A 22,862-nucleotide genomic window follows, 5' to 3' on the forward strand; every position below is an offset into this window, starting at 1 on the left:
GGCAGCGGCGATGCTGCAGGATGGTGGGGAGCACACGGGCACAGCGCGGAGCCCGGCCGGGCCCGAGGGGCTCAAGGAAAGGAGCGAACACTGGCGGGACTACAACTCCCGGCGTGCCTCGCGCCGCGCGGCCTACGGCTCCCGGCGTGCCCCGCGCGCGGGCGTCCCCTGGCCCCGCCCCCCCCGGGCCGTGACGCGCGCGGGCTCTATGGTGACGCGGTGACGTCACGCGCGGGGTGAGAGGTCACGACGGCGCCGGGCTGAGGGCGGCGGAGCCGCGTCCCGGCCCCGGTCATGGCGGCCCGGCGGCTCCGCGGGGCCCTTCAGCTCGGGGCGCGGCAGCGGCTGCGGGCGGTGGCGGCGCCTCCCGGGAGGTGAGCGGCGGGAGCGGGCGGGGAGCGCGGGGACGGACGGGGACGGGAAGGCCCCGACCGCGGGCCCAGAGGTCACCGGGTGCGGGGCGCGGCTCCGCGCGGAGGAAACGCCGCGCGCTGCGGGGCGGGCGCGGCCGGGACAACCCCGGGGGGAGCGCGGCGGATCGGCGGCCGTCACCGCGCCCGGGACGCCGGGGGCGGCGCGGGGACATCAGCGCTGCCGGCTGACCTCTGCGCCGGGGACGTGGCCGGGAGCCAACGGCAGCCGGCAGCCAACGGCTCCGCGCCGGGATGGGGGCACGGCCGCTCCCGCAGCTCCGGCCGTCGGCGCCCCGGGGCTCTCGTTGGCGGGTACCGAAACGGGACGTTCCCTCCCGGGGGAGCGCCGCCGTGCAGCTAAAAATACCCGCGGCGATGGAGCGCATCCAACCGGGGCTGCCGCGGGGACGGCGGTGACGCCGCCGGGCTGCAGCCCACCGTGGCGGTGCCGTCACCTCGGGTGGGTGACGTGGAGCTGTGGGCGCTGACGGCGGCTCTGCGGGAGGACCCCCCCTTCCCAGGGCCGTCGGGGCTGCGGAGCGGTCACCGCTTCCCTTCCCACCGGCGGCAGCGCTGTCTGCGCAGCCCTGAGCGAGGTGGGAGGTGGAGGAGGGAGAGTGCTGGGGCTCGGTTGGGTCCTGAGCTGCCCCGGCCCTGCGGAGCCGGGGAGGGGCTGTGGGCGGTTGTCCCCGCTCTGCCCATCTGGATTAGGTGTCCCCGAGGTCGGGTTTCCCTCTGCCTTCCTCCTCTTATGCAACGGCAGCGCTGGCGGCGGCTGTGGCCGCTGCGCTTGGACTTTCCCGACCCATCTCTGCTGCCCACAGCCCTGGATTGGGATGGATGGGGCAGCTCTTCAACGCACCCCGTGGTTACTCCCAGCTCAGGAGGGCTGCGTGCAGCTCCAGCCGGGACCCAGGAGGAGGGGCTGCCCAGCAGAGCCGTGGGGCAGCCCCACACCGGTTCCTGCGCCCACACCTCCCTCCTGTGCAGACACACAGCACCGTGTGGCCTCGGGTTCGGCCGCCCGGCCGTCAGCACTGAGTGGGACCCACAGCGTGCGCCCACCCGCTCCTTCCTCAACCTCGCGGGGTCCTTAACCAACAAACGCAAGGAGTACTCGGAGCGGCGCATCATCGGGTAGGTGCTTTGGTGCCCCCAGAGCCCACGCTGGGCCCCCCCATTGGGACCCCCCCCCCATTGGGACCCCACCTTCCCCCTCTGCAGCGCCCGCTCTGCCCTCAGGTACTCCATGCAGGAGATGTACGACGTGGTGTCCAACGTGGACGACTACAAAACCTTCGTGCCGTGGTGCAAGAAGTCGGTGGTGGTCTCCAAGCGGACGGGGCACATCAAGGCACAGCTCGAGGTGGGCTTCCCACCCGTCTTGGAGCGCTACACCTCCATCGTCACCCTCGTCCGCCCCCACCTCGTCAAGGTGAGCCCAGCCCCCAGCGCAGCCCCAGCCCCGCTGCACCCCCGGGCCCCCTGATCTCCTGCTCCCCCCCCCAGGCCGTCTGCACGGACGGGCGGCTCTTCAACCACCTGGAGACAAACTGGCGCTTCAGCCCCGGCATCCCCGGTTACCCCCGCACCTGCACCGTGGATTTCTCGGTAAGGCCTTCCCAGCTCAACGCCCGCAGCGGGGATGCGGCCCTCCGCCTCCCTCCTTCCTCTCACGCCTCTCTCCTCCCCAGATCTCCTTCGAGTTCCGCTCCCTGCTGCACTCCCAGTTGGCCACCGTGTTCTTCGACGAGGTGGTCAAGCAGATGGTGGCGGCCTTCGAGCGCCAGGCAGCCAAGAACTTCGGGCCCGAGACCCGCATCCCCCGGGAGCTCATGTTCCACGAGGTCCACCAGACGTGAGGGCAGCGCTTCGGACTGCGCCGGGGTCAACCCCGCCCCCCCCTTAAATATTTATTTGAGTGCATCTTTGCTGCCGTTGCGTGGAATTCCCTCCCAGCCCCGAGGGCACGAAGCGGTGCTCCTGCAGGGGGCTGCTGGGAGCCCTCCCAGCCCCACGGCACCACGACAGGAGCTGCGGCCCAGCGCCGGCCTCCCTCATTTTGTAGCTGATTTTTGGTTTTAAGGTTTTGTTTTAGGTTTTTTTTTTTGGTTGTTTTTTTTTTTGGAGGGAGGGGGGGATTTTTTTTTTTTTTCCTTTTTTTTTTTTTTTTTTTAAACCCTTCGTTCCTCTTTAACTCTGCAAGGCCAGAGGGCTCCAGCTCCTGCGCCCGTGCTGGAGGAACTCCCGGGTCAGCTCTGCCTGCCCTGGAGAGGAGGAAGGTTGGTGCTCGCTGGCAGGGGAGCCCGGCCGGATCCTGCTGAGGAACACAAGTGGTTGGTGGGGGTCTCGCTGCCAGTCCCCCCCCCCCATTTCATGCCCTGACTCTTCAGGAATCAAAGGGAAGGAGAAGGGGCGGAGTGAGGCAGTGGCTGGGGCAGAGCCGCCGGCCCTTCGCCTGCAGCCGCCGTGGGGAGCGGAGCTGAGCCCCCCCCCCCATTCCCCCCCCCAGCAGCTCCCGCCCCACCGCCAGCCCCGACGTCGCACAGTTTGCACAAGTCACACGCACAGCGGGGGGATGGGGGGCTCGCTCTGACCGGCCCCTGTCCCCCCACCCACCTACCCCAACCCGTTGCCCCCTTGCCACCCCAGGGACCAGTGTGGCCCCGGCCTGAGGTGCCCCCCCTGCTCCCCCTGAGCTTCCCTTACCTTCAGCCTGGAGGACTCGAGCTCCAGCAGGCCGTAACACCCACTGGGGGGGCTGTGAGGGGCCCCCTGAGCCACCTCCCAGCCCCAGGCTCTCCCACTCAGCCCCCCCCCCCCCCCCCCCCCAATTTCCATCCCCACAGAGGAGATCGTGGCCTTGCTGTCCAAGGAAGGACTTCTACATATGCCAATAAAGAGCATTTTCCAAGGGTGAGCCCGGCCTCCCGTTCCTCACTGGGCAGCCATGGGGCGGGGAGGGGGGCAGGGGGACTTGGGGGGAGGGGGTCTGCACCCCAAGAGCACCACGCTCCAGCTGGGTACCTGCAGGCACTCCTGCAGCCCTACAGGGGCAGCCCCAGGTCTGGGTTCAGCACCCAGGGGAGGTCAGGGGGGGGGGCGGGGGGGGTGGTGGTAGCAGCTTGGGCTTTGTTAATAAAAACATTTATTTTGCATTTTATCGTTGTTTGTACAGAACTGCCCAAAGCCTGCGCTGGGCCAGGGCTGGGCCAACAAGAAGTGGAGGGGGGGGGGCCCAGCTCTGGCTCCGGGGGCATCAGACATGGGGATTCACACAAACACGGGGGGGGGGCGCGGGCTGGGGAGGAGTGTATCGAGGCCTTTCAAGGTGTGTGTGTGGGGGGGGGGGGGGCTGAAACATTCATTCTTCACCAGCTGCCCCAAGGGCTGGACCCCCCCGGGGGGGGCACGGACTGGAGTCTGGGACTGAACCCCTCTCGGGGTGGGGGGAAGTGGTTGCAAAGGGAGACCCAAATCTCCCCCCCCTCCCCCCCCCCCAGCAGCGGGGAGCACTGGGGCTCAGTGTGCGTGGTGCTGCCGGGCCGGGGGCTCAGGAGCCACGAGGGAGGGGGCCGTGCCCTGTGCTATAGAGAGGAGGGGGGCACAGGGCAGGAGGGGCCCCCAGGGCTGCCCCCCCAAAGCCGGAATGGGGTTCAGTGCCGAGTCCGTCCCGGGCCCGGAGGCGTCTGGGATGGGGTGGGGGGGGGGGGAGCAGCGAGCGCAGCCCTGACCCCGTCCCTTTTTACCCGGATTTGTAGCCCACGAGCTGCATCAGCCCCGCAGTGCTCATGGATTTGGGGCGTTCCAGGGGGAATCCCAACGCCCGACTCCAGATGAGCTGAGAGAGGACGCCCAGCGCGCGGGACACCCCGAAGAGCACCGTGTAGTACTTCATCTCCTTCATGCCGTAGTACTGCGGGGGAAGCGACGTCAGGGCAGTGCGAGGGGAGCCGGGACCCTCCCCCCATAAAGGTACATGGGGCAGCCGGGACCCTTCTCCCCTATAAAGGTACATGGGGCAGCTAAGACCCCCCTCCATAAAGGTACATAGGGCAGTCAGGACCTCCCCCATAAAAGTACAGTGGCAGCCAGGACCTCTCTCCTATAAAGGTACATGGGGCAGCCGGGACCCCCCCTATAAAGGCACATGGGGCAGCCAGGACCTCCCCCCCTAAAGGTACATGGGGCAGCCAGGATCCCCCCCCTATAAAGATACATGAGGCGGCCAGGACCCTCCCCCCCATAGACGTACATGGGGCAGCTGGGACTCCCCCCTATAAAAGTAGAGAGGGCAGTTGGGACCCCCCTCCCCCCCATAAAGGTACATGGGGTAGCCAAGAGCCCTCCCTATAAAGGTACATGGGGCAGCCGAGACTCCCCCCATAAAGGTACATGGGACAGCTAGGTCCCCAACCCATAAAGGTACATGGGGCAGCTGGGACTCCCCCCATAAAGGTACATGGGGCAGCTGGGACTCCCCCCAAAAAGGTACATGGGGCAGCCAAGACTCCTCCCTATAAAGGTACATGGGACAGCTAGGACCCCCCCCCCCCCCCCATAAAGGTACATGGGGCAGCTGAGACCCCCCCCCATATAGGTACATGGGGCAGCCGGGGCTCACCTGCAGCAGCACCCCGCTGTGTGCGTCCACGTTGGGCCAGGGGTTCTTGGCCTTGCCCTGCTCCAGCAGCACGTTGGGGACGATCTTATAGAGCTGAGCCACCAGTTTGAACATGGGGTCCTTGGGGAGGTGCTTGAGGGCGAACTCCCTCTGGCACGTGTAGCGCGGGTCCGTCTTCCTCAGCACGGCGTGCCCATAGCCCGGCACCACCTGGGAGAGCAGTCAGCACCCAAACTGCCCCCGGCCCCCCTTCCCCCTCCCCCTGACCACCCCCCCCCGATAAAGCCCAGCACTCACCCGGCCTGAATTGAGTGTGTTCCAGATGAAATCCCTCAGCTTCTCATCCGACACGTCCTGGCCCAGCTCCTTCTGCAGGTCCGTCAGCCACAGCAGCACCTCCTGCGGGCACGGCCGGGGGGGGGGGGGGGGGGGGGGGTCAGAACGGCAGTGTGCAGACAGACAGACAGACAGAGGCAGGCAGATGGACGGACAGACAGACAGACAGACAGGCCAGACGGACACCCACCTGGTTGGCGAGGCCGTGCAGGGGTCCGGCCAGCCCGTTCATGGCAGCAGCAAAGGCGAGGTAGGGGTCAGACAGCGCGCTGCCCACCAGGTGGCTGGTGTGGGCGCTGACGTTGCCCCCTTCGTGGTCGCTGTGGGGCCGAGGTAGCAGCGTTAGGCCCCCGCAACCCCACACTGGGCCCCCCTCAGCCCCACACCCCGTCCCGGCGCTCCCATTGCCCCACGCCGAGAGCTGCCCGGGCGCATCCCACACCCCGAGGCAGAGCAGAGGCGGTGCGGCCCCACACCTGTGGATGGTGAGGTAGAGGCGCATCAGCTCGATGAACTGCGGGTCGGTGTAACCCAACATGTTGGTGAAGTTGTGGGACCAGTCCAGGTTGGGGTCGATGGCTCCGATGCTGCTGCCCTCGCGGTAAAGGTTGCGGTAAATCTTTGCAGCCACGCAGGGCAGCTTAGCGATCAGATCCATGGCGTCCTCATAGACAAACTGGGATGGATGGATGGGGTGAGATGGAGAGGGGGGTCCTCAAGGTCCCGCCCGCCCCCCTCCCCATTCCCCCCCTTCCCGACCCCTCCGTACCTCCCAGTACTTCACACGGTTGATGCCCTCAGCGTAAGCGCGCGCGAATTTGCTCTCGCTGTTGAGGGCGGTGATGGCGGCGCTGAGTTGGGACATGGGGTGAAGGTTGGTGGGGAAGTTGTCCAACATGGTCACCACGTGGGAAGGCAGCGCCGCCCGCTTGGCCCACTCACGGGACACCCAGCTCACCTGCAAGGGGGGAACGGTGTTGAGCCAAGGGCTGACAGACCCCCCCTTCACCCCCCCCAGCCCGTCAGCCTGGGGGTCCCGATGCATTACCTGCTCCGGGGTGGGCACCTCACCCGTCACCAGCAGCCAGAAGAGCCCCTCAGGCAGCGGCTCCTCACCCCCCGCCGCTTTGGGCAGCAGCTTCTGGCATTCGGGGATGCTGAACCCACGGAAGCGGATGCCCTGGAAGGGAAAAGGCAGCAGGAGAGGCCATCAGCACCGCTGCCCTACGGGTGCCCCAGTGGGGCGGGGGTGGGGGGGCAGCCCCACCTCATCGGGGTCCAGCACTGAGGTCTCGTAGATCAGCCCCTTCATGCCCCGCATCCCGCCGTACACCTGCAGGAGGATGGAAGGACGGAGCTCACGGTTACGGGAGGCACAAACCGGTGCCCTGCCCCCCCCCTTATGCCCCCCCATCCCGGTGCCCCCCCTCACCATATCCACCGTGATCTGCCCGATGGCGGTGCTGCCGTGCTGCTGGCGGAAGCTTTTGATCCTCGCCTGCTCCTTGGGGATCATGGAGGCCAGGACGTCCTTCAGGTTCTGAGGGGGGGGGAGGAGGGGAGGGGTAACCGTGAGCCCCGCGGCGCTGGGGGGGGCACTGGGGGGGTATCAGGGGGTGAAACCGTGGCTCAGTGCTTACTGTGGCGGCGGTGGCAGCGTGGCGGGCAGCAAAGAGGACACACGGAGAGTTCTGCGGGAGAGCAGAGGGGGGGGTTACCCGGGGGGGAGGGGTTACCTGGGGGGGGGGTCCCGTCCCGCAGCGGGAAGGGTCCCGCGGTGCCCCCCCCGGCCCGCACAGCCGCTGCTGCCACGCGCGGTTCGGCCCCGGCGGAGGTTCCGCCCCCCCCGCCCCGCACCCCGCACCGCACGGCGGAAGCACGAGGGGCCGTCGCTGCCGGCAGTTGCCGTTCCGCGGCTTTCCGGCCGCGCTTTGTTCCCCGGCCCGGTGGGGTCCCCGACTCTGCGCCCCCCCCCCCCGAGCCCCCCCTCCCGCACACCCCGGCACCGCGCACAGTCCTGCAGCGCTGGGTCCGGGCCAGACCCCCCCGGCACAGTGCCACCCCCCCCCCCTCCCCCCGCGCAATGACCGTGACGCTCTTTTTCCACTGCGCCCGGGGAGCCCCGGGGGGGGCTCAGAGCCGCACCCCCCCTCCCTTCCCCGACCCCAACCCAACACCTGAAGGAGAAGGGCGGGGGGGGGGGTGGGGGGCAGCCCCGCCTATTCGCACCGCAGAAGGGGACAGCGGCGGCGCGAACAATAGCGCGGAGCGGAGCCCAAGGTCAGCCCCCCCCCCTCCTCACTTCCCCCCCCAGCACCGCGACACCGCACCGCGCGGAGCCCCCCCGGGCCCTACGGGAGTGATCTGCGGGGCCGCCCCCGCACGGCAGCGCCACGCAGCGACCCCCCCCCCCCACCCCCTCCGCGCTGCACCCCGCACAGCCCCGTGGGGACCCCCCCGCCCGGCCCCGCCCGCCCGCAGCTGTCACGGCTCCGCCGCCCGCTCAAGGTCACGCGTGAGAGCTGCGCTGCGGGGACGGCGCGGGGCGGCGGCTGCGGGCTCCGGGCTGGGGGGGAAATGGGGGGCGTGGGGACCCCGCATCGCCCCGCGTGGGTCAGCGCCGAACCGTGCGGGACCCGCGGGCGGTGCTCCGCCGCTGCGGCAATGGGGATGCGGGGAAGGGGCTGAAGAGGAGGGGGATGGAGGCCGCGCCCGGCTTAGCGCGGGGTCAGCGCGGGCTGCGGGTGCGGTGCGGTGCGGGCGCTGATTCATTAATTAATTTATTGAAGGCGAACGTTGCGGGGCGCCGAAACAACGCCCGTTCCGCCCCGCACCGCCGCGGCCGTTACGAAACGCGACGCGGGAGCGGAGCTCAGCGAAACGCCGCCGCTGCGGGGGCGCGACGGGCGCGGCCCCCCCCGGGGTTACCCCGCACCGGGCGCTCCCCCCGCCCCGCCGCTCCTCGCGCCGTTCCGCTGCCCGCGCACCACGTGCTGACACCGCCGGTGCCGCTGCGGCCCCGCACCCCCCGCAGCCCCTTTAAGGCGCCTCCCCCCCCCCCCCCCCCGTGTCGCCTCTTTAAGAACGCAGCCCCCCCACACCCGCCCGCCCCCCCCCCCGCGGCGTCGCCCCTTTAAGGCGCGGCTGGGCCGGGCCGGGCGCGCTCACCTTGGGCCCGCGGAGGCGCGCGGCCGCGCGGCTGCCGGCAGCGAGGAGCGTCATGGCGGCGCGGGGCGGAGCGGACGGAGCGGGCGCGGGACCGGGACCGGGACCGGGACCGGAGCGAACGGCGGCGGCGGCGGCGCCCGGGGGTCCTCGGCGCGGCGGGCGGGGCGAGGCGCGGCGCCGCGTACGTTATTAGCATAGCCCCGCCCCCGCCCGCCCCCCTCGGGGTTGAGCCGTTCGCTATTGGCCGAGCCCTGTCCCGATGGGGGCGGGGCTACGCAAATGAGGCTACGGGGGGGGCCGGGCTATAGGTGGCCTCCGCGTTCGCCTGATCTGGGCGTGGGGTGCGGTGATGCGAGCCCCGCCCCGTGACGTCACCGACTCGCCGTGACGTCACCAGATCGCCGCGTGACGTCATCCCTCCACATCGGGGGCCCCCCCCCCCTCTCTCCCAACGCGTGCCCTCCTTATTGCTCGGCTGTGGCTCAGGGCTGCTGTGTTGTCACCACGCGGCGCTCACCCCATGACACTGCCCTGCACTGCGGTGACATCGGAGGACACGGGGGGTGGAGGGGGGGGCAGAGTGCCCAATAACCCGGGGCCATTGTCCTGGTGACCCCACGGTGGCACCACGCGACAAGTGGGTGGGCCCCCCCACAGCACCCAGGGGCTGCCTGCAGGGACGGGGTGTGATGGGGGCACCGGGGCAGAGACAGCACCGAGCTACGTAAGGAAGAGCAGTCTGTGGTCAAAGGGCACTACAGGGCCACCATCAGTCCTGTGGGTATGTGCCCTCCCTGCCCCAGCCCCACACCCGCCCCCATTGAGGTTGACAGCAGCGACACCAGCCCACATTGGGCCCCGTTTATTGCCTCCTGGATTGGGCCCCGGGTGCCCAACAGACCCCCAGCAGCACCGCTGTCCCTATAGCAGCCCCAGGCAGCAGCAGAGAGAGCCTGGAGCCACACATCAGCCACCGGAACGGCCCCAACCAAAGGACGCATCCCTGCCCGCATGGCAGCAGATGGACAGCGAATAAATAGGACGGGAGAACCCAGAATCCCCCCGCCCACAGTGGGGATGGGGCCGAGGCTGTGGGGCAGCGTGGTGTTGGTGGGGGGTCGGCGCAGCCCGGGGCCGGCGGCGTCACAGCTCATCATGCGGGAGGTGCAGCGCGTGGTCACACAGATCTGTGGGGACAAAGCAGTGCTCAGAGCCCCACGCAGCCCCCCCTCAGCCCCACAGCCGATCCCCAGGGCGTAGGGGTGCAGCAACGGACCCACCCCGGTGTCAGGGTGCAGGTAATGAGCGCGGAGCACGCTCATTAATAAAGGAAGCACAAAGGTCGTGGCGTGCCCTGACCCCGGTGTTTGCGAACCAGAAATAGCACTGCGGGGCCAGAAGTGGGCGCGTGGCCATTGGCTGCGGGGGGAGCACGGGGCTGGGGCGGCCAATGGGGACAGTAGGACAGCTGGCCTGGATCACCCCAAGCACGGCACCCAAAAAAAGCTGCAGGGCTGAGAGCACGGGGAGCAGCAGCACAGCGTGGGATGGGACGGCGCAGGACAGCGTGGCTACGGCTGCTCGCTGTGCTCCCATCCTGCAGCTCCAGTGCTGGGGCTGCTCCACACCTCCAGGGGAAACGTCTTTAAGAAGCACTCCCCGGAGACCCAAAGACAACAGGAGGAGAGAGGAGGCAGCCCCAGGATAACCCCTGGAGGGGACAATCCGGAGCCATCCCCAGGGGGAGCTCACGGAGGTGGTTTGAAGCGCCCCCTGTCCTCACGGCTGTGCCTGGAGGGATGGCAGACAGCCCCTCCCCACCCCCCCCTCACCCGTCCTCTTGCTGCACAGCCGGTCCTTGACGTTGTCGGCCTCGTGGGACAGGAACTCAATGAGCTCATCCTCGTACTCCTCAGCGATGCTCTCACACTGCAACCGAACCACGCGTGGGGTCACCAACAGAACCCGGGGAGCCCCCAACCCCGCAGCGACCCCCGCACGCACCGCAAACTTGAGGCTGGAGGCCACGTCGCCGTCGATTTTGACCCCGGACAGGTCCAGTTTGGTCCCGTCGTGGGAGATGACCCTCACGTAGCTCTTCCGCTGCGTGGTCGGGTCCGCCTTCTCGCCGTACTCCTTCATCTTCTCGCAGATGCGCTCCAGCAGCTCCGTCAGGTGCGCCTCCGAGCGGGCGTACGGCACCTGCGGGGCCGGGGGGGGTGGAGAGGGGGGTCAGGGCTGGGGATACCGGGATACGACCCCGGCTGCAACCCCGACACCGCGGCCCCCCCCCCCCCCCCTCCGCTTCGGGGCTCACCTCCACCACCGATTGGCTGCCGTCGGGGTTGATGCGGAACGAACCCATCTGGATGGTTTTCCGGGGGTCGACCTGGGCGATCTCCCACTCCAGCTCGTCCACCAGCGCCCGGCACGCTGCAGGACGGGAACGTCAGCGGCCCCGGAGCCCGACATCCCCGCCGGTACCCCGTCCCGTCCCGTCCCGTCCCGTCCCGTCCCGTCCCGTCCCGCCGCACCTCCGCAGTGCAGGTCCTGACTCCGCCGGCCGCTCACCGCGGGCAGAAGAGCGGCCACAGCCGCGGCCACACACAGCGCGGCCGGGATGGAGACGCGGCCCCTCCTCATCGTCCTCATCCTCCGCCCCGGCCGCGCGCGGCCCGCTCCCCGCCCGCCCCTCACCCGCCGGGCCCCGCTCGAGCCCCCGTCCGCCACCGCCGCCCCCCGGTCCCGCCGTCCCCGGGGCTGCCCGTCGCGGTGCCTGTCCCGCCGCTCTCCCTCCGGCCGCTCAACGGCGGAGAACGGCCCCTTCCGGAGGGCGGCGGTGGAGGCCGCCGGGGCGCCGGTGGCCGCCGTGGGGGTCGAGGCCGATCCTCGGAGCGCCGCCGGGCCGCCCCGCACGCAGGCAGCGCCTCGGCCACCCCGCGGCGGGGAGAGGCCCCGAACTGGCAGGACCCGGCCCGCGTGGCGGTCGGCCCCAGGGGGCGGAGTCTGTGGCGACCCCGCCCACTTTCTGTTCGCAGTCCCCCCCACCTTGTTTGCATGTCCCCGCCCCCTACGTGTAGCCCCGCCCCCTCGCGCTCCGGTCCCCATCCCGGTCCCGCAGCAAAAGAAGCGGCGGTTCGAGGGGAGCTCCGAGGCGGCTTTATGGGTGCGCCCGAACCGGCGGGCGGACAACACGGACAGTACTGCTGCCGCGGTACTGCCGGGCACGGGCGGCCCCTCCCGGTACCGGCGGGGGAGTGCGGGGCCACGTGCCCCGAGGCAGTGCTGAGCCCCGGGCAGCCCCACTGCTGGTTCCAGTCCCAAATGTTCTTCGTTCCCATCACAGCGCCAGCACGGGGGGGAACACGGCCCCATCTGCGGAGATAGCGTGGAGTCAGGGGGTGCAGAATGGGGGGGGGGGAGGGGGGGCAGGGGGTTGGGGTCCCAGTGCTTACGCTTGGGGCTGCTCTGGCTGTCTGGCTCGGGCACCTTCCAGTCCAGCTTGCGGCCCTTCTCATAGAGAGCCTTCAGCACCTTGCGGAAGTCGTCAGGCTCGCTGCCGCCCTGACTCAGCTCCAGGTATTTGCGGTACAGCTGCAGCGCCGTGCGCGCGTCCTCGATGCTGTCGTGGGTCTCACCTTGGATCTTCAGGTCTGTAGGGGAAGCCCGGGTCAGAGCGGGGCTCCCCATGTGGTCCCATTGGGAGAGAAGCCCCGGGGGAGCCGCTCTCAGCCCCCTCTGGATGGCAGGATGCAGACACTAACCCAGGAAGTACCAGGCGAGGAAGCGCAGGGAAATCATTCTCTTCCTTGGGATGTGGAACAGGTACACGGTGTCGATCACCTGGTCCTTGGGCACCTGGAAGGCAGAGGCTGCTGCTGGCGGTGCACAGTTCCACATGCAGGGGTTGCTGTGGGCCCCCCACCTCACCCCACCCCACCCATTGTGGGTCTCCAAGGATGGGGCTCAACGCTCTCACCATGAGGTTGATGACACGGAAATCCTTCTGCAGCCCGTGGCCCACAAACTTGACACCCACATCGATGAGGAAGCGCAGCTTCAGGTAGGTGGATTTGAGAGTGGTGAGGTGCTTAGAGGAGATCTTGGCATCCAAGTCTCCAGGTTTGATCCCCGAGTACTGCGTCAGGTAATCCACCACCTGTGGGGACAGAGCACGTGGTGCCAGGCTGGGACAGGTAGGGGCACCCACGGGATTTGTACCCTCCCTGTTCCTCCCGGCGTCCCAGGGAGGGTGCTGCCATTATCCCAGGTAATATAATCTCCAGCAGGCAGACAGGCTGTGCCACCCCTGCACAAAGCCACCGGGGGCACCATACCTGCTCTTGGGTGGAGATGTAGTCATCAATGAAGGGGACACCCTCATTAGGACCCTGACCCCGCACACACGTGATCCTGGCCACCGACATCTGGCTGGGCTTGATGGTAGATTTGGTCCCATCGCTGCGCAGCTCAGCCTCCTCCTGCAACAGACAAGAGGAGAGCTCAGGGACAGACAGCTCCTGCAGCCCCGTGTGACCTGGCACAACCACAGCACCCCGTCCCCCACTGCCTGACCTCATTCAGCGTGACGAACTCAGCATCCAGCCCCACCAGGTCGCCCGCCTGCGGCATCTCACTCAGCATGAGGGGGATGAAGGTGGCATGGCACTTGCGCTGCTTGCGAGCCAGAGAGGCCTCTGCCAGCAGTACGCTGGCTTCAATTGGGTTCTTGACTGCAGGAAAAGGGGATGGGGGATGAGCTGGGAGCAGACAGCTTGCCCCCAAACAGCCGCTTCTGCTCAGACACTCACTGACGAGGTTGTACTTGGAGTTGAGGTTCCTCCGGGCATAGTACAGGATAGCTGGCACCTTCCAGCTCATGTCAAACTGCACCGCCTCACACTGCAGGGAGGGAGGGACAGGGATATGGCAGAGTGCTCCCACATACAGCACGAATCCCCAAACCCCACGGCTCAGCACCAGGGGAGGACCTGCTGGGCTCCCTCACCAGCGGCCACAGGCGCCCACCTTATCCACAGGCTCAATGAGGAAGTCGTTGAAGAGATACCACTGCTGGTGCGTGACTCCCTGCAGAGAGAGGCAGAGATACTGCATTAGAGCCCCCCCTAGGCAACTGCAATGACTCCTCTACCCAGCTACTGGGAGAGGGGTGTGACTGTGCCATGTGGGAACTCCCTTCCTTCCTGGGACACTGTGGGGAAATCCCTGCTGGCCTGGGTGGTGACAAGAGTACACGAAGCTCTGGGGTTGGACGGGCACTCCACCAAGATGCAACAAACAACAGGCAGGGATGCAGTCTTGACACACTCTGGGAACTCCTGGTTTGAGCATCTCCACCAAACAAAAGGACTGCCCAGACCAACCCCGCTTCCTCTGGAAGGGAGATGAAGTCACAGTCTCTACCTGGAACCACAAGCGCAGGCTGGCAATGTGCCTGTGACCCAGGAGGAACTAGCCCAGTAACAGTGGGAAGAGAGCTTCTCCAGCCCTTTCCTCCCCATAGGGTGCCTGAGAATCACTCACCTGTTGAAGGCTGCCTGGCACATCCGATAAATCACACTCAATACTTTACTAAGAGAGCAAAAGTGCTGCGAATGGTTCAATCGGACAGCCCGATTCCTGAACGAGCTCTGAGCAAAAACTCCTGGGCAAGGCAGGAGAGCACCAGTCCCGAGGGGCACCTCACCTCCTTCCTTTGGTGGTAGGTCTCTCCCACTTTGATGTGACCCACCAGGCTGCCCCCTGTGCGGGAATCCAGGATGTGGACAACTGTGGCCATGAGATCGTAGACATACACCGACTCGGGGTCATCATTTGGACTCAGCTGGGGGAGGAAGCAGCCCCAAAGGAAAATGTCTGAGCCCCTGACCTGCCTTCAAGGCAGCTCCCAGATCTCCATCCCAAACCCCAGAGCTCAGACATGCAGAGTTTTCCAGGCTGGCCATGCCTGAGGGACAGAGCTCACTCAAAGCGTCTCCAAGATGGTCCCTTTATCTCTCACCCACATCCACTCAGCTGAAAGTGGTTCTAAAGCAGTTCTGTTCCTGCAGTCCCACGTGCACACAACCACGCAGTCCCACAGGGATGTCATCAGACTTTACCTCATCGCTTTCGCTCCAGTTGCACACATCTAGCTCCTTATTCTTGGTCAGCCTCATCTTGATGGCGTGGGGGATCCAAATGTTCTTCAGTTCCTCCACAGAAGGATACGAATGCCCCACCTCGGGGTTTCCCAGTTCCTTCCTGCAAGGAGAATCACAGAAGGCAGAGCTGGAAGCAGTCATGAGATGCAGCCTCAGTCAGATTCTCCAGGGCAGGATCCGGACCACCCAACCCATCCGTCAGCCAGCTCCTTCATAAACCTTCCTCTGCAGCTGCCTAGATAAGAGCCCTGGAAAAGCTAATGTCAACCAAAAAGGGCTGATAGCTGGGCCTAGACCTTTTGTCAGTCTGAAAGGGGATGGACAATAGAGAGCGAGTGCTTGAAAGTGGATCACAAGGGTATGCAAACAACCCTTGTGGATTACAAGGGTATCTGAGCATCTACGCAAGGTCAGTCTCAGAGCAGCAGTGAGACCGTTCCAGTTTAGGGTTCACAAGGAAGCACAGGCAGGTAGATGATGGAATGATTATTAAATGAGAAATGGCCCTGAATTCTGGAGCAATCCAGAAGGCATCGCTGCTCAGCTAGAGCTGCCACCCCAGGAACAGTTACCTACCAATCTCCAAGAGAGATTTCTTTGCCTTTGGTGATCTCAAAGCCTCCTCTCTTCATCAGGGCTCTCTGAAAGGCATACTGACAACGAAACACAGGGAAGTGTCAGCACGGAGTGACAGGCAGGGCTCGGGAACACGTGGGTGACAGCCAGGCCAGCAGCAAGGAAAAGACAGAGACTGTAAAGTCAGTGACAGGGAAAAAGACAGCAAGGGAAACCCAGCCGTCCACCAGCTCTGCTGTGCTTGTACTCGGGGAAGCAGGCACTGCCTCGTTGCTCCTAGGGGGTTGGGGGAATGAAAGCGTGACTCTACTGAAGTCCTGTCAGCTTTGTCATGGCAGGAGATCTTGTCTTTTCCAACTCCAAATGCACGGCTCATGCTGCGTGCATGACCAAACACCAACAAGTCCTCTGCAGACAAAGTATGGTGATGCTTGGGTGGAGAGCAAGAGACTGTTAGAAACAGCAAGATCACAGCGAAAACACTTCCGAAGAATGGGACACGCAGCAAACCCCGTGTGCCAGGGAGGACAAGCCTGCTTCTGCCCCAAAGTGTGTCCCCCACCTCAGCCTGTGTCTTCCAGAAATCTGCTTCCTTGGAGCTGTTCACCTCACAGTTAATGACCAGGACATCTGGCAGGCAGCGGATATTCCGGGTCTGGACCTGTAGAAAGAGTGGGAGATGGAAGGAAGGCAGCACCAAGAGCCCCAGGAAAGGCTCAGAACTGGATGTAGCACATGCCATCCTTTTCCCTCTTCCAAAGTCTGTGCTGCCCCCACACTGCCTGGTAGGCACAGGGTGTGCTGTAAGGGAAACTGAGGCAGGAAGCAGACTCCCACACCCCCAGAGGCTGCATCAGAACAGGTGTGTTTGGCTCCCGGGAGCTTCCCCCTACCCTGGGGGCTTCAGATGGCATCCTCATGACCCACATTCCAGCACTGTGCAGCCCCATCAGGCCACGGAATACCCTGCACCACACCAGCTCACAGACCAGGTGAGGAACTGAATCCCCTGCATCCACTCAGAGGGTTCCCTGCTGACTGATGGAGAAACTACCCCTGCTCAGCCTGAGGCACTCACGCCCCCTTTCCCACACTCCCCAGCCTGCAGCTCCCCCTCTGGCTCACCGTGGGCTGGTACTTCTCACAGTTCTCACACCAGGCCTGCGTGTTCTGCTCCAAGCAGATGCTTCTCTTTAAAATTTGGGCAAACTCATAGTCTTTGACTGGTTTTTCTGAAGGGAGAAAGGACGATAACGTCACCTTTCAACATACACGTCTTTACCGATTTAGCTCAGCCAGACCTCTGGGGTTTTCCTCACAACCACCAGGGAGAAGGTCAACTCCCAAATCTGCCTTCCTGCATCCCAAAGCTCAACTGCTGGGCCTGCTGCAGCCCGGGACAGATAGCTGCAGGAGTTCCTCAGGTGTCTGTCACCTCAAAAAAAACCCACAGCTCACCCATACAGATAGCAAACCCCCCCACTTAGCTGTCCTGCCCCAAGGGAAAGGCAGTGGGGTGAAACCTGCAAGCCCTGCCCACCCCCGTGGGTTACCAGCACTCTCAGGGTAGGAAAGGGTGAAGAGCAGCGTGGAGGACACGCGGACGGTTTCCTTTCCACAGCGGCACATGCTACAGTTCTCCACCTCACAGCTGAACAGCTGCCCGATAACCGAATCCCCCGAGGACCCAAAGGTGCTGGAAAGAAAAAAAAAAAACAGGAGCACTCGGGTTAGCAGGACCCCAAAAATCCCTGCTGAGCAGGGATGGGTGGTACAGCGGGCCAAGCACTGGGGTTCCATGCATCTCTGCACACAGGTCTAGGCTCAGAAGCGACAGAGGTTCAAATCCCACTACAGGGACAGTTGCAGTTATGTATGTCCCCATGCAGACCCCCCTTCCTGAGGGACAGATGGGGCTTCTGGGAGCCAGACCCTCTCCCTGACTCATTTACTCTGTCCTTCCCACAGACCAGGGAGTTACCTGCTGCCAGCCCCCCGATACGCCTGTGGTCCCTCCTGCTCCTGGGTCTCCTGGTGCAGCTGGGTAAGGATGAAACGGTTCCAGCTCTGAATCAGCCTCCCCAGGTTCACTTTCCCTGTGGCTTCGTCTGAGTCAGCCAGGATCAGCCCCAGTGCTGAAGCCTCTGGGATCGTGCGGAAAGCCCGCAAGAAGTTGCTTCCCTGGGGATGGAGCAAGAGTGGTATGTCACAGCCATCAAATGACAGGAGTTTCCATCTGTCTGATGCCATCTCTTCAGGACACAGCACCACCCTGCTCCTCTGTGATCTCTTACCCACATTACTCTTGCCTCACATTGTCTGGGCTTGCCACTGACCTGGCAGGGGTCTCCTCGGGACAGATCCAGCATGTGGAAGAGTAAGCCTAGCTCACAGCCCAGGCAGAACTCCTTCTGGCACAGGTGGTTCTGGACCAGGCAGCGGACAGGCTCCAAAAAATACAGCACCTAGCAGAGACAGAGACATCAGGAGTGCTCCTGCGGCTGCGATGGCCAAGGCAGGGCTGGGCATCTCCCACCTGGATCATGCAGTTGCAGTAGGCATTGGGGATATGGGGCTCCAGGCCTGCAAACAGAGTCTTGTTATAATGCTTGAAATCAAAATCTTCCAGCCCCAGTTTGGAGTATTTGATTGTGACCTGAGGAGAGATGCAGCATGTCAAACAAATGCAGGGTCTCCCCATGGAGATGTAAGCTGGTGCTTGAGCCCGCGTGGGTCCTTCAAAGGTTACCTTCCTGTACTTCTTGGCCACCATGTAGAGGTGAGGCTCCTCCTCCCGCCCGATGGGGGACTCGGGAACTTGGCTGAAGCTGTCGAACTCATTGTCTGCCTCTTTTAACCGATAGGGGATCTGGGAGGGAGAAAAGAAGGGAAGAGCAGCTGAATCCTGAGGTGAAGCACCACGAACTGAAACGAGCAGCTCCTGGGCTTTCCTGCCTCCCCATATGAGCAAAGGAATAAACCAGAAAGGAGCGGGGCCCTCCCTTAACCTGCACGAGTCCTCCACACCTTCCTTCTTACAAGGGACTTATCACTGTGGGGAAACTACAGCGGTGCTGCGGGCAAGGGCGAAACGCAGCAGTGTTTTCCCAAGGGCAGGGACATGCCATGTCCACAAACCTGCAGACCAAACAGCTCAAACCTTCCCTGCCACAGATCGAGTTGTCAACAGGACCGTGCACAGTGTCCCCCTGAGAGCTCATACCTGGTTGCGGAGTTTGGTCCTTGGGTTTGGAGCGTAGCCAATGAACCCCACTTTCTTCATGGTGCGCAGAATCTCGGGATCTACTGGAGGAGCTCGCCTACAAAACACACTGTGACTCAGAAGTTGCTCTGTTTGGCAGCACTGCTTAATGGAGTGCCCTGCTGGATGTGCTCAGGGACCCACCAGTGGGTCACAAGGCCTCCTTCTCGTTAAATCATTCCCCCCAGAAACTCAGTATTCATTTTTCAGCCACAATAATATACCGGACCAACACAATGCCCGGCTGCCCCCAGCCCTGAACAGGAGAGGATTTTCTCCACACTAGCTTTCACTGGGAGAGACTTGCAGATTACCGGGGTGCCGGGGCTGAGTTGGCAGCAGGCCAGTCTGACAGCAGGGTCTCACTGGTCAGCGGCACAGGGATGAGCGAGAGCGGCACGAGGTCCTGATTCCAGTCCAAGTGTGGCAGCGTGTCGACAATGCAGGGCAGAGCAAAGTCTGTCTCTCGGGAGTAGGTGTTGAAGGTGACCTCTGGGGAATCGGCCCAGAGGTGCACACAGCCTTCAGAGTCACCAAATGCCAGGGCCTGCTTGCTGGCCGAGACGTCAAAGGTCATGATCAGAGGCCCCACAGTGTTCACATGGAAGATGTCGGCCGGGTTGGCGAGGCCGGTGGGCTCACAGAACTGGCACTGACCTGTGGGAGGGAAGCACAGGGTGAGGGGCAGGAGAGCAGAGCAGCACGCTGCACTCTTAGCACAGCCCTCGCTGATGGGGGCAGGTTGAGCCAGCTGGGCACAGACCAAGCACTCCACCAGCTCTGCCCCACTGCGACTCAACGCCGACCCACGGGAAAGGCGGCTTCCCCACCTGTCTGGGAGATGATGGCCAGGCGGGAGGTGTAGGTGGGGATGAAGCGGAGGAAGAAGGGGTCGATGTGGACCTGCAGAGGGGTGGTGGCTCTCATCATGCGCAGGTCGTACACCTTCAGGAAGCGGTCGCAGGCCAGGCCGTTCATCCGGCTGGAGAAGCCGCAGGTCACCAGCAGGTTCCCGTGGACGTCAAAGTCAGACAAGCTGCCTGAGTAGGCATCAAACTCGTGTTCCACCACAAACGTGCGCAGATCCCTCAAGGAGACCTGGGAGGGTAAGACAGGGGTGAGACGGGAGCCCTCTGAGCTCTGGGAAAAGTTGGACGTTGACCCCAGGGTACCCTGGGGGGAACCTGGGCGTCAGGAGGGCTGATGGGCACGATGGGGTTACCTTCCCTGAGGTGTGACCACAGAAAAAGAAGCGGTTTGATTGCCTCATGATGGTGATGCCAGGTACCTCCACGGTGTACTGGGAAGGACACAGAGCAGCAGGATGAGCACCAAAGCACCCACGGGATGCAGTGTCACAGGCCGGGTACCCGGCGGTACCTTCTGTGTCTCCTGCACGGTGTTGAGGTCTATCTCAATCACGTGGTTCTGCAGTCCGCCAACCAGCAGAGTGCTGCTGTCTGTCAGCAGGAGGCTGTGCATGTCCTCGGCCTCATCCATGCTGCAGAGGAGAGAGGGCAGCCCTTGCACTCCCACTGAGCTCTGGGGCAGAGCAGGGAAGGAGTCTGCGATCCTGCCCTTCTTCTTCTCCCATACTGAGCTTTTACACCGCAGGAAGGGAGCGGAGAACTTCTCCTCCCACAAACGCACTGTGACCATTCCCTTGTTCCCAGCTGCCAGGGCAAAGCACTCACAGGTAGTCAAATATGATGAGGCCTCCTCGTGACATGCACTTCAGGTTGGTTTTGGTCAGGAAAAGGACCCCACTCTCCAGGCTCTGGATCTGCCGGATGTCGTCGCTGCTGTTCACTTGGAAGGAGGAGTAACGCTCCAGCGTTGGGCCAAAGAATGAGGTGGCGTGGCCCTAAAAGCAGCAGGACAGGATCATCAAGACCCTGGGTACAACACAGGCAAGCACTGCTCTACTCTGTAGCAGTCGGGTCGAGGCAGGCTGCCTTGCTGCCTCAGCCACTTAGAGAAGGGATTCCTGCCTCTCTGTATCAACAGAACCATAAGAGCTTGTTCAGACTTTCTTTCCTTTTTTCAGAAGATATGAGAAAAGAACCAAAAGCTCCACCAGCCCAAGAGGTCAGGGCTGTAGCACCTGGAGGCTCTTTGGCAGACAAACAAGGCTGAGTATTTCCCATGCTCCAGGACACGTCATCCACTCCCAGCTCTCTGCATCTACGTGGCTCAATTCCCAGTTCCAAGCCGGCATTTCCAGCTCAGACCCATCTCCACGCCGGCGCTCCATTCACAACCAGTTTGCCTCCAGCAGGTTGGAGCACACAAATGTGGGGCTGCAGCCACCCCGAGGCACCTACCCCATGGTTCCCAACCCACAGCATTTCTTCATGGAGGTCAAAATGGGAGACAGAGACGGGCACGCCCACTTCGGAGACGGCGGTGTGCAGCTCACTGTACATGCCCTCCACGATGTGCACAGACTCTGGCACCGCAATGCCCTCTAAGGGCACCCCCTCGGGATCCAGCTCCACGTTCTGCAGCAGGCTGGGGTTGAGGTGGGGGTCCAGGACGGGATCCAGCGCCGGGTGCAGCGTGGGAGCATACTCAGCAAGGGAGGGGTCGAGACCTTCAAAATTCATGGTGAAAACCAACGTCTCCCTTTGGAACAGAAAAGGAACTAAGTTGGTCAGTCAGAAACACCAAGGGCCGCGATTCTTAGAAACACCGCACAGGGCCGCTGACTGTAGGGCCGATGGAAAGGCGCTGGAATCTCCGCCGAGCAGAAGGTGCACCTCTCCGGGCCGTGCTCACGGGCGGCACCGCGGCAGCACCGTAAAGTCCCTCCCAGGGACGCACTCAGCGCCGCGTCACAGCTGTGAGGCCGGAGCCCACCGTCCCTCCGCCCCGCGCCTGCAGGGAGGCGGACCCCCGCCCCTCTCCCGGGGCTCCCACAGCCGCGGGCGCGGCCTCCCCGCACCTCCACCCTCAGAGCCGCCCCGAGCGGGAGGGCCCCGCGCCAACCCCGCACCCCTTATCTCTGCGGCCGGCGCGGGGCGGACGGGCGGTATCGGCTCCCGCAGACCCGCGGCCGTTGGCTGTGAGGCACGCCCGGGTAGGCCTAGCCCAGCACGGTGGGCCCGGGCCCGGCCCGGCGCTCTCCGCAGAGCTCCCAACCGGGAGCGTTACCCACAACCCCCCGCGCTCCGGCCAAGGATCCCACGCCGCCCCGCACGGCGGGAGCGGCGGCGGCGGCCGTCACGCGGAGGCGCCGCGCGCTGCCGTTACCGAGCGGCCCCGGGCGGAGCCCGCCGGGAGCGACCCGGCCCGTCCCGCTGCGCCCCTCCTCACGTCGCTATGGCAACCGCGCCCCCCGCCGTCCGGACCGGAAGCCGGCCCGATCAAGGGGCCGGCGAGCCAATGGCAGAGCTGAGTCGCGTGCGCTGGCCAATCAGCACCTGAGTGAGGCGGGACCAAGCGGCGCGGCGCGCGTCGTGCCGGACGGTGCGGCGGAGGGGACAGAAAGCTGCGGATGGCGGTTCGCGGTGCGGGAGCGGTGGTTCGAGCAGTGTCGTGCTCCCACGCAGAACAGCGGCCGGGCGTGGGGCTCCGGGACCCCCCCATGGAGCCCCGAGTGTTTCACGTAGTACGGCCCCGGCCCCCCCCGACGGCCCCTGCAGTGTCCCCCGGTGTCACACTGTCTTGCTGCGTCCAACGCTGTCCTCTCCCGGTATTCCCGGTCCGTGACCACGGAGCTCTTCTCACGCTCAACGGTGCCGCACCGCTTTCCTCGCCCTCCGGAGCCCCGCGGCCGCGCTGGAGCTCCCGGGACGGGGACGCTCCCGCGGAGCTCAGCGGAGGGGAACCGGGGGGGCGGTGGAGACCGGGGAGCACGGACCCCATCCCCGAACCGGAGCTCAGGACGCGGTGCCGCCGGTGGGGGTCCCGGTGGGGTGCGGAGTGTCAGACAGCCGCTGAGCCCTGGGGTCGGTCCGCGGCGAGGGCGCAGCCCGGCGGGGCGGGGGGGGGGGCCGTGCCCGGGGAAGGCCGGGGGCAGCCCCTCCGGGCGGGGACCGGGAAGCGCAAGAGCCGCCCTGTCGGGACCGCCGCGATTGCGGAGCCGCGTGCAACGCGGGGGAAACGGGGGGCGGGGGGGAGCAGCCGGCTGTCCCGAGGCAGCGGGGAGCGGCGCAGCGCCGAGACCGCCGCAGCAGTTTCCCCGGTGGCACCGGGGAAGCAGTGCGGGACACCTGCGGACCCGCCCCGCCCCGCCCTGCAGTGTGCGGAACCGCGCCCGTCCCGTCCCACCGCGTCCCGGGAGCGGAGCGGTGCGGTGCGGTGCGGGCTCAGGTGTG

General features: G+C 65.0%; 4 protein-coding genes across 10 annotated transcripts; 1 reads left to right on the forward strand and 3 right to left on the reverse strand.

Moving 5' to 3' along the window:
• Positions 1-218: 218 nt before the first annotated feature.
• On the forward strand, positions 219-3,333 carry COQ10A (coenzyme Q10A). 3 transcript variants are annotated; one of them, XM_015300297.4, is made up of 5 exons: positions 219-374; positions 1,404-1,550; positions 1,656-1,848; positions 1,923-2,024; positions 2,108-3,333. In XM_015300297.4, exons 1-5 carry the CDS (start codon positions 295-297, stop codon positions 2,273-2,275), a joined length of 690 nt encoding a protein of 229 aa, XP_015155783.1. In that variant the 5' UTR covers positions 219-294; the 3' UTR covers positions 2,276-3,333. The 3 variants fall into 3 exon arrangements, with proteins under 3 accessions (XP_015155783.1, XP_015155782.1, XP_015155781.2); XM_015300296.4 differs by having other exon boundaries at positions 1,293-1,550; positions 2,108-2,339; XM_015300295.4 differs by having other exon boundaries at positions 237-1,550; positions 2,108-2,339.
• Positions 2,285-8,664, reverse strand: CS (citrate synthase). 4 transcript variants are annotated; one of them, XM_015300288.4, is made up of 12 exons: positions 8,542-8,664; positions 7,014-7,064; positions 6,806-6,913; positions 6,641-6,706; positions 6,422-6,553; positions 6,143-6,331; positions 5,850-6,049; positions 5,564-5,693; positions 5,335-5,436; positions 5,038-5,247; positions 4,163-4,329; positions 2,285-2,730 (listed from the first exon to the last, which is right to left on the reverse strand). In XM_015300288.4, the coding sequence occupies exons 1-12, from the start codon at positions 8,593-8,595 to the stop codon at positions 2,607-2,609; spliced, it is 1,533 nt and encodes a 510-aa protein (XP_015155774.1). In that variant the 5' UTR covers positions 8,596-8,664; the 3' UTR covers positions 2,285-2,606. The 4 variants fall into 4 exon arrangements, with proteins under 4 accessions (XP_015155774.1, XP_015155773.1, XP_046760974.1 ...); XM_015300287.4 differs by having other exon boundaries at positions 2,285-2,733; XM_046905018.1 differs by lacking the exon at positions 8,542-8,664 and adding an exon at positions 7,603-8,396 and having other exon boundaries at positions 2,285-2,733.
• A 723-nt stretch (positions 8,665-9,387) lies between these two features.
• On the reverse strand, positions 9,388-11,503 carry CNPY2 (canopy FGF signaling regulator 2). The gene is made up of 5 exons (XM_025145576.3): positions 11,076-11,503; positions 10,859-10,974; positions 10,546-10,743; positions 10,374-10,470; positions 9,388-9,728 (listed from the first exon to the last, which is right to left on the reverse strand). The coding sequence occupies exons 1-5, from the start codon at positions 11,191-11,193 to the stop codon at positions 9,685-9,687; spliced, it is 573 nt and encodes a 190-aa protein (XP_025001344.2). The 5' UTR covers positions 11,194-11,503; the 3' UTR covers positions 9,388-9,684.
• A 174-nt stretch (positions 11,504-11,677) lies between these two features.
• PAN2 (PAN2 poly(A) specific ribonuclease subunit) lies at positions 11,678-21,869 on the reverse strand. 2 transcript variants are annotated; one of them, XM_015300272.4, is made up of 26 exons: positions 21,796-21,869; positions 20,868-21,168; positions 20,238-20,407; positions 19,924-20,044; positions 19,766-19,843; positions 19,374-19,641; positions 18,858-19,200; positions 18,505-18,601; positions 18,031-18,150; positions 17,818-17,937; positions 17,618-17,746; positions 17,263-17,462; positions 16,835-16,977; positions 16,407-16,513; positions 15,844-15,942; positions 15,282-15,358; positions 14,664-14,805; positions 14,249-14,386; positions 13,570-13,629; positions 13,353-13,443; positions 13,117-13,274; positions 12,879-13,022; positions 12,521-12,700; positions 12,306-12,399; positions 11,997-12,194; positions 11,678-11,916 (listed from the first exon to the last, which is right to left on the reverse strand). In XM_015300272.4, the coding sequence occupies exons 2-26, from the start codon at positions 21,147-21,149 to the stop codon at positions 11,882-11,884; spliced, it is 3,594 nt and encodes a 1,197-aa protein (XP_015155758.1). In that variant the 5' UTR covers positions 21,150-21,168; positions 21,796-21,869; the 3' UTR covers positions 11,678-11,881. The 2 variants fall into 2 exon arrangements, with proteins under 2 accessions (XP_015155758.1, NP_001012972.1); NM_001012954.3 differs by having other exon boundaries at positions 21,539-21,869.
• Between the last annotated feature and the right edge of the window lie 993 nt (positions 21,870-22,862).

This window comes from Gallus gallus, chromosome 34, assembly GCF_016699485.2.
Source record: "Gallus gallus isolate bGalGal1 chromosome 34, bGalGal1.mat.broiler.GRCg7b, whole genome shotgun sequence".
NCBI lineage: Eukaryota > Metazoa > Chordata > Aves > Galliformes > Phasianidae > Gallus > Gallus gallus.